Source organism: Sinocyclocheilus anshuiensis, unplaced genomic scaffold, assembly GCF_001515605.1.
Source record: "Sinocyclocheilus anshuiensis isolate Anshui unplaced genomic scaffold, SAMN03320099.WGS_v1.1 scaffold557, whole genome shotgun sequence".
NCBI lineage: Eukaryota > Metazoa > Chordata > Actinopteri > Cypriniformes > Cyprinidae > Sinocyclocheilus > Sinocyclocheilus anshuiensis.
The window spans coordinates 872878-881997 of NW_015540883.1; the positions used below are offsets into that span (position 1 = coordinate 872878).

Sequence of the window (9120 nt, forward strand, 5' to 3'; positions counted from 1 at the left end):
CCCCCCCGAGGACGGAGTGCCAATTCCCGCCGCGATCTACGAGCCAGCGCAATGCCGAGCAACTGAGCGGAGGATCGCCCCGGAAGTAGAGCCCAAGCCGTCAGACCAGGTGCGTGAGCCGGCTGCAACGCCCATCGCGAGGGAGAAAGCCGTGGACGGTGAGTGCGCAGAGTGGAGCTCGGCCCACTGCACCGCGGCTGAGGGTGAGCTAATTATACAACTGGGACTGCTGGACTTAGAAGGGGACCTGATAGACTGGGAAACAGATCTGGAGGTCGACTTGCCCCCTCTCCTCTCTCCTTGGTCCCCGCTGGTCCTGTCCAGCCCTGAGGGGGCTCCCGTTTCCCAGTCCAGCCAGTAGAGGGCTCTGATGCCTCCTCCACCGCTGTCGTCTGGCAGCCCCTCTGCTCGCTCTCAGCCCACCATCTATACGGTGCGAGCGCCACAGGTCTGCCATCCACCAGCGTCACCATGGCTGGAGAATCCCTCACCTACAGCCTCCGAGGCCCGGACTCCGCCTTGTTCCATAGACCCAGCGGCTCCACCTCGGCTCCTAGCTCCCTCGCCTCCACCGTCACCCGTCGATCCACCAGCTCCACCGGGCTCCCTCGTCCCGCCGGCTCCGCCTTGGTCGGGCGTCGACCCGCCATCGCCTCAGGACTCTGCTCCTCCGGCTGCACCTCGTCGCTCCGTCCCACCGACTCCATTGGGCTCCTTCCTCCCGCCAGCTCCACCTTGGTCCTCAGTCTCTCCGGCTCCGCTGAGGATCTCCGGATCTCCGCCTCGGTCGCCAGAGCCCTCGGCTCCAACCAGGCCCCCCGGATCCTCGGCATCCCCCTGGCTCATTGGCTCTCCGCCTCGGGCTCCTCCGCCACCTGCTCCGCCGCTGTTGATCGGTCCCCTGGAGTCGGCGGCCATTCCTCCTCCATGGCTCCTCCCTCCGTCGGCTCCACCGTGGGTCAACATCATGGCTGTGGCCTGGGTCCAGCTTGGCTCCTTCTGCTCCAAACCCTCCATCGTCTCCTCCATGGACTCTGTCTGCCGGCCCCCTCCCAGATATTCGTCCTCCTCCTGAGCCTCCTCCCAAGTTCCCACCCATGCCTCCCTCTGTTGTTGTTACAGTGCGAGGACGCACCTTCCGGGAGGGGGCGAAATGTCAGACTTTTGGACCTGTTTTGCCCCCGTAGTCCTTCCTGTGTTTCCTTATTTGGTCTTGTTCCTGTCCTCGTTCTGTCTTATTAGTTTGATTAGTCATCCCATGCACCTGTGTTTCCCCAATCATCCCCTGTATTTAAGTCCTAGTCTCTGCAGTCTGTCTCTGTTGGGTCTACTTGTTGTCTATGTTCCGTCTATGTTGCTCTCTTATTCCGAGGTCACCGTAGCCACCAGATCCAGTCTGTATCCAGACCAGATGGTGGATCAGCACCTAGAGAGGACCTCTACAGCCCTGAAAGTCAGCAGAGACCAAGACAACTAGATGAGCCCCAAATACAGATCCCCAGTAAAGACCTTGTCTCAGACGGCCACCGGGACAAGACCACAGGAGCCAGTTGAGTTGTGACTTTGCTGCAGCCTGGAATTGAACTGCTGCTTTCGTCTGACCAGAGGAGAACTGGCCCCCCGACTGAGCCTGGTTTCTCCCAAGGTTTTTTCTCCATTCTGTCACCGATGGAGTTTTGGTTCCTTACCGCTGTTGCCTCTGGCTTGCTTAGTTGGGGACACTTAATTTCCAGCGATATCGTCGACTTGATTGCACAGATACTATTTAAACTGAACTGAGCTGGATGATGACATCACTGAATTCAATGATGAAATGCCTTTAACTGAAAAATTTGTGTTTACTATTGTCACTTTGCATTATTGACACACTATTTTCCTAATTAATGCTGTACAGTTGCTTTGACACAATCTGTATTGTTAAAAGCGCTATATAAATAAAGGTGACTTGACTTGACTCTATGTGTGTTGCTCAAGCTCCTGTTGTGAATTATTCCCAGTGTTTCTTCGATTAAAGACTGTTAAACATTTCCTCGTGACTCCAGCGTGTTCCCTGAACAGCGTGAAGTGACATAAATACACTGAAGGGATTTTCTGTATTGTCTATATTATATATAGCTTTTTTTTTCACAGGTGTTTTACTCATATTTTGAATTACACATTACATTGTGTAGTGTTTTAGGGTTGAAGGAACTGTCTGAAATAATAATATACAGAACTGGCACAGACATTTAGGCAAAGACCGAAAACCAATATTATCTACAAATACACCGTAGAACAACCAGCACAGTAATATGATCAGTATATCACAGTATATCGATCTGAGTGAAACTGACTGCTAAGCGTCACTCTAAATACTGTAGCATCATCCACAGATTCAAACAGTCTCACTACCAGTAAAACAATGGGGGTGGGAGGGGAATGGGACTTCAACACACACATCATCTTCTCCATGCATTTTGATCATATCCATCTGCCACTTCTGATTCAACACTATCAGATACCTATAAATACAGCATTACTTCCCTGCCATCATCATGCATCATATGTAGCCTAATATTTATCCAATTAAGCCCTCTTTTTGATATATTTTTGCTCCCCTGTAAAAATCTTGCACTCACCCTCATCTTTCTTCTGTAGAATCTCTTTTCTCACACAGTCAGTGCATTGATTGTGCCCACTTTTTATGCTCTCTTAACTGACCGATGAAAGTGGCATGAGTCAGCCGTGTATCGTGAAGTAAACCATCTCTGAAAAATGTCTTCCACTTTTAGCCTGAATCGCCCTGTGATAATCAATACAATTCAATAACATCTCCAAGGTGTTTTTCTATGTCTCTTCATATCATTTATACATTCTCTGCTTTCTTGTCTTTACATTTCCAGCTATACAGTCTTTAGTCCAACTTTAGTCAATTGAATTAGTCTAAAAAGAGGAGCTGGAGGTAAAGGTGGGAAACGAGGGGGAAATGCAGATCTGTTTCTTCGTTTATATCTATGTCAACAACATGCACTTCAAGATACACACACACAGAGATGGAGAGAGAGAAAGAGAGAGACAGACAGAGAGAGAGAGAGAGAGAGGGACAGACAGAGACGAACCTATACAAAAATGGGACTGTAATGATTCAGGGCAATCTGAAAAAAATTGAAAAGGACTTCATCCAAATTAAAGGAAAAGCTCAGCTGAACAAGACCAGCCCTAATACACTAAAACAGGCAGAAGACACCTCCATCTCCAGCCATCAAGCTACAACTGAGCAATCCAGGGATGAGAGTGAGGAGATCTCCCTTCTGCACAGCATCATCAGCGACATGAAGGAGAAGTTCAGAGAGATGGAGCTGGAACTAGTGCATCTGAGAGAAGAAGTGCATGGAGCAGTGCAGCAGACTGATATAGAGACATTCAGTCAAACATGGGCTCTCAAAATCAACCTAGCAAACCGAAATCAGCACAGCACAATCCGGCCCAACCACTTCACACCAGATGCCACTAAATTACAAAAGAAGATAGAGCTGTATTTAGACCTAAACAGAGACTACAAACCAGCAGAATACCTGAGCTGTGTAAAAGATCAGGATACATCACCATTTTCCCAACTTGTTTATGTGCAATACTCTCAAACAAACAAAGGAAAGTTAATGTCAACATTCATCACAGAACTTATGTGCTCCTCGTCCATCCGAAGGCTTTTATATTTTCCCTGGCCCAAAACAAATAACATCTAGTTTACAGAGCCCCAATTGAGGCCTATTATATTATTGAAAACAGTTCTATTGTGCAGAATCTTAGGTGAGACCTGTGAAAGCAACTAGAAAGATCGATATAATATCGGTTTATTGCGTGGAACTAATGTGTGAAACATATTTTTTTTCACACATTAGTTCCACATTAGTTCTTATTTTTAAGAGGTATTGTCTGAAATAAAATGCTGCATATGAACAATTTCACACACAAAAGGAATGACACTGTTATGCAGCATTAATTTGTAAAATCAAACATCAGCGGTGCGTCCTGATATTTCTGACTCCAGATGAGCTGGAACTACATTCTCTAATGTTCACCTGATATTTTGCATGCTTTAGCTATTGTTGCAGAAATTGTGCCTTATTTTTTTGAAATGCTTATTTCCTGCCTGGTTTCATCATTTCCTGCTCAAGGGACAAATATCACATGCGTGTAGTGATTGCCTGAGAAACAATGCATGCAGCACAATGGAATCGCTGTCTGTGTATCACGGGGCCATCAGCCGAGAGACATGCGAGGTGCGTCTGTGTGAAGCGGGCAGAGACGGCAGCTATTTAATTCGAGACAGTGAGAGCGTTCCCGGCGCATACTGCCTCTGCGTTCTGTAAGTCCTCCAGAAATCTCTGCTTTTTCTCATTTAGCCTCAAAATGTGTCACTCAAGTTAAACAAGTATATATATATATATGCTGTAGAAATGCTTTTCACTCAGAAATTTTACAAACAATTACAAAGAAATGGCGAATACCACATTAAATTAAATATGAAATTTTGAAGCAGAAAAACTGAAAAAAAAATGTTTTACAGTGTAGCCTGTTTTTCCTCGTAGATGCTCAGACTGTGCTGGTTTGTGTTTGTTTTGACCTGACTTGATTTGCGCCACAGGTGTAATGGTTTCGTCTACACGTACCGGCTCCAGAGAGACATGGCGGGCTCCTGGGCAGCCGAGGTGAGGGACAAACATCAAACATGTACATTGCACAAACCAAACATCAACCTCATACACAACCGCAGACACGATCATTAAAAACACTGAACCGTCCTGAAATGGTCTTCTTTGAACATTTGTATTTCAGGCAATTATACGACTAATAATTACCCCAATAATAATAATTAGTATTTGCATAATTACAAAATTGTAGCATTTGTGTGTTTCCTCATTTGTAAGCTATATTTATCTTTTGTACGTTGAATAAAAGCATCTGCTCAAACAAAGAAAGATTGCAAATGAGTCATTCACAGGAAACCATCTGTGTCTGAATTTTTCAAGAAAATAGGTTCTTGATTTTTTTTTATTATTGTTATTATCATTCATGCTATTATTTACATTTGTTTTAAAATGGTGTGAATTTGTGATATTACTACTTTTTAACCTTAAAAAGATGCATTGTTTCAACCCTGTCACATTAAGTCTGGAATATATATATATAAACACACACACATTATATAACTGAAGAAAAAAAAATAGTAATAGCCCATGACATTTCTCTTTCAAAACATGCTTTGTGCCTACATTCAACATTGTAGAACAGTGCATAAATATAACCCTAACAGACACACAAATTGGCTTATATACTAATGAAAAGCAACCAATTAAAAACTGTTTTATATTGAAGTTTGTTTTGCATGTGTAAGCGAGTTCAGTATTTTGTTAATCTATCAGTGATAATTATAAGACACAACCGTGTGTTTTCTGAGAATGAGTCAAGCGTATAGAGGTACAGAAAGGTATTGTCTGGATGGGGTGAGATTGAAAAGAGTGATTATACAGAGAGAGATCTGCCTCAGAGATGAGCTGTTTTATAAAGCTAACATCTCAACTTGAAACTACATGACATTATAGATACAGATCTGATATAGATGATATAAGGAAAACAATATGGGCAGTATTATCTTCATGCATTTCTAATTGAATATGGTACAACAGAAGTGGTTAGAACAATTTTAGTTTATCTGCTCAAGTTCACCAGCTCCTTGCAAATAGATTATACTGATGCTGCTGCTGCTGTTATTATTCATTTATTGTTTACAGACAGCACCAGGTCAGAATAAACGCTTGTTCCGACAAGTCAAGAATTTGATCAGCGCCTTTGAGAAACCGGACCAGGGCATCGCCGTTCCCCTCCTGTACCCCGTGACTGTCCAGAAGCCCTGCTAGAATGATCCTCACGACCATCAGCCGTAGACCTCCAAAACAAACTACAAGCATGTGGACATTACATCATTATATGATCATGCTTTTTTACACATGTGGATTTCTGTACATATAAAAGCATTTGTATAAAAGGAAAAACAAAAACCTGATTTTATAAAGTGTTTTCAATGTGGGAAAGCCAGAAAGCTTTATCTAAAATGTTTAATATTGAGATCAATGGTCAGCAAATATTCCTTAAGTATTAACCCTGTCCTAAACATGCAGTTATTTAGGTTTATTATCATTACCAAAGCGACCTATAAAGTGCTGCATTATTTCATTCTCATCTCAGTAAGATTGGACTTCCTAAAGCATCATTTTAATTTGAATCTGAATAGGTAACTGAATAAATTATGGTAATATAATTTTTTTGCAGTGCATTTTAAAAAGGCACACATCATTTATTACAGGTTAATAACAATAATTCTATTTCAAAACATGTTTTGTGTTGTATATGAAATGTTTCATGGTTCAAGTAATCTGCTCATAAGATGGCACTTTAGCTGTAAATATGAAGATACATTTTTAGCTCTGACTGGTTTTAAATCATACCGATTTAAAATGTTGACTACCCTTGACCATGCATTACATGAACATTTATTTATTTGTTATTTTTGTATTTTTTTTGGACAGAGCAAGAACATAAAGTGTTAAGCATTTCAAATGCATGCACACAGTTCAGTCGAATGATAAGCTTTGCCCTCTTTAACACTGTTAAACTAAATGCACACAGTAAACATTAACAACACTGAAATAAGTGTGAGCGGTTTATCTGTCAGTCATTTGAGTGTAAAAGTTGGGTTCATTACTATAGGTGACTAATATTAGAATATTAGAAATTATTTCAAATGAAAATAATATAAAGACCCTTAAATGTGTATACACACACACACACACACACACACACACAATTTACTGAAAATAACATAATTATGAAAAGTACTTTACAAATAAATTGAATAGGATATTACAGTGGTTAAACTTAATTTGTCATTTTTATTAAAATAGTAAAGATGAGTAAAGTATAGTTATTAATGTACTGTTAAATATAAGTATTGCAAACTAGTCTGATTCTTTAAAACAGTAGTTATTGGTGTTTGTCATGGCAGAAAGAAGGAGCCAATCCATGCTCCATACAGCCTGAAGATGCAGCCTGTAGAACATCATGCAGATCTTTTCATCATGTTTTAATGCTCTATAAACACTAGCGCTGTAAAAATCATCGCTTTCTAAGACAAAGTGTTACCCTCAAAACAAAACACGTCAGTAGGTGCCATTAACAGTGTGTGATGGTTCATTGAGAGCCAGTGAATAGATGAGGAGAGAATTTGCTTTTCGTGGTTAATAATCACTTTAATACTGAGGTTTGCAACAACTCTCAGCACAAGCTAACTGTTCATGTTAAAGTTCAAATGTATATACTGGCATAAGGGGAAAGTTATATTTTTAGAACTGCATGCTGATTATATAACTATAATACAATATCCTAGAAAAATGCTGAGGACTTATAGATGTTTTTTTGTTTTTTTTAATGTGCGCACAACATGGACTTGATGCTATGCTGAACTTCTGAGAAAATTCATCTGAGGTTCACAAATGACCCTTTGCTGCTGTTTTAGTGTTCACCTTTGGAAACCAATCAAACCGTAGAAGAAATGTAAAGGTCCACTGAAGCAAACAAACTCACACAATCAGCCACATCAGAGTGAAACGAAACAGAACAAACCACCTCTTTCCTGCTCCTTCCATTGAGTTTTGGCTTTTCTGCTGTGGTTGCTTATTTCACACCTTAATAAGCATATTTTCCTTTTTAAAAAATAATCACATTTTCCTAATCCAAAGATGAATTCACCACAACAGCCACCTACGCGCTGTCCTTTCATCTCAAAGCAGCAGTATCCCCCTGCGATCAATGCGATCGCAATTGTGTGTGAGATGACACAGTTCTGGGATGAAAACTGAAGCATCCAACATCTAAATGAAGTGCTGAAACGTCTTCAATAAATGTTCAAACATGTCCTCTCAAATATGTTCTGCATGACAATCTCCAGGATAACTAAACTGATTTAGAGAAGCACTGGTTTGATGGGGATTTTCCCTGCGATCGGTTACTTTGAAATGACGAGCATTTAAATGTCAAGCAATGAACTAGGTTTTAACAAGTTTTACAATTCTTCTTCTACTATAGTAGAGAATGAGTGGAATTGTTCCTCAGGGGATCTATAGCACACTATCTGATGCGATACTGTAGCCGATGGATGCATGGTTACAATTTTATCTCTAAAAGTATCGATCTTTGAAGTAAAGTAGTTCATAAAGTCATTGCTGCTGTGCTGTTGGGAAATGTCAAATGTCTGCTGATGCTTTATTTTTCGTTAATTTAGCCATTGTATTGAATAAAAACCTGAGGTTATGTTTGTTTTCTTCTAAAAGAGACGAAAAGTAATCAGATCTAGCAGTTTTTAATGCTTTTCTGTAGGATAAGGTACTTTCCCGACATGCAATACGAAATACCTCTAGTTTTGTTTTCCTCCAGCTGCGCTCCATTTTCCGGGCTGCTCTCTTTAGGGTGCGAGTGTGCTCATTATACCACGGTGTCAAACTGTTTTCCTTAATCTTCCTTAAGCATAAAGGAGCAACCGTATCTAAAATGCTAGAAAAGAGAGAGTCCATAGTTTCTGTTACATCATCAAGTTGTTCTGAGCTATTGGATATGCTAAGGAATTGAGATAAATCAGGAAGATTACTTACAAAGCAGTCTTTTGTGGTAGAAGTGATGGTTCTACCATACTTGTAACAAGGAGTAGAATTGACAGTTTTAGCTATATGAAGTTTGCAGGTTCACAATTAACATGATGTTTATTCACAACAGTCAGAAAGCAAAACAGGTGAGCAGGTGTGTGAGATGGCCACCACATCCATGCCGTCCACGTCAAGCCATATGTCAGTAAAAATTATTTTTCCTGTCCTGTCAGCCAGTATACTGTGCTCGTAGCACATACTCTTCAATTGCACGCACAAATGTGGCGGCGCATGCTGTAGCCTGTATCATTTCATATCAAAGCACATAAGAAACTACGAGCATGCAATGTCGTAGTTATGTCATCAGTTAAGTCATTAAGTTACCAAAAAGGCAATTAAAACTTAAATTGTGCATGCATGTAAGTATTTGTTATATGAGTTA

At 41.1% G+C, this 9120-nt stretch overlaps 2 protein-coding genes across 2 annotated transcripts in view; both read left to right on the forward strand.

Annotated features, from left to right (window-relative positions):
* The window catches only part of LOC107688577 (spermatogenesis-associated protein 13-like), a 42640-nt gene extending 38210 nt beyond the window's left edge, over positions 1–4430 (forward strand). The window contains exon 15 of the mRNA XM_016486280.1: positions 4416–4430. The gene's annotated coding sequence lies outside the window, so the exon portion shown is untranslated. The remainder of the gene's footprint in view (positions 1–4415) is intronic.
* On the forward strand, positions 4185–5997 carry LOC107688592 (SH2 domain-containing protein 1A-like). Its single transcript, XM_016486306.1, has 3 exons — positions 4185–4348; positions 4628–4691; positions 5775–5997. Exons 1-3 carry the CDS (start codon positions 4212–4214, stop codon positions 5898–5900), a joined length of 327 nt encoding a protein of 108 aa, XP_016341792.1. The 5' UTR covers positions 4185–4211; the 3' UTR covers positions 5901–5997.
* The last annotated feature ends 3123 nt before the right edge of the window (positions 5998–9120 follow it).

Bases quoted from the DNA above. Each gene is read 5' to 3' on its own strand.
- LOC107688592 (XM_016486306.1), top strand. From the start codon at position 4,212: ATGGAATCGCTGTCTGTGTATCACGGGGCCATCAGCCGAGAGACATGC. The intron at 4,349-4,627 runs GTAAGTCCTCCA...TTTGCGCCACAG, and splicing joins GCATACTGCCTCTGCGTTCT to GTGTAATGGTTTCGTCTACA. The intron at 4,692-5,774 runs GTGAGGGACAAA...TATTGTTTACAG, and splicing joins CGGGCTCCTGGGCAGCCGAG to ACAGCACCAGGTCAGAATAA.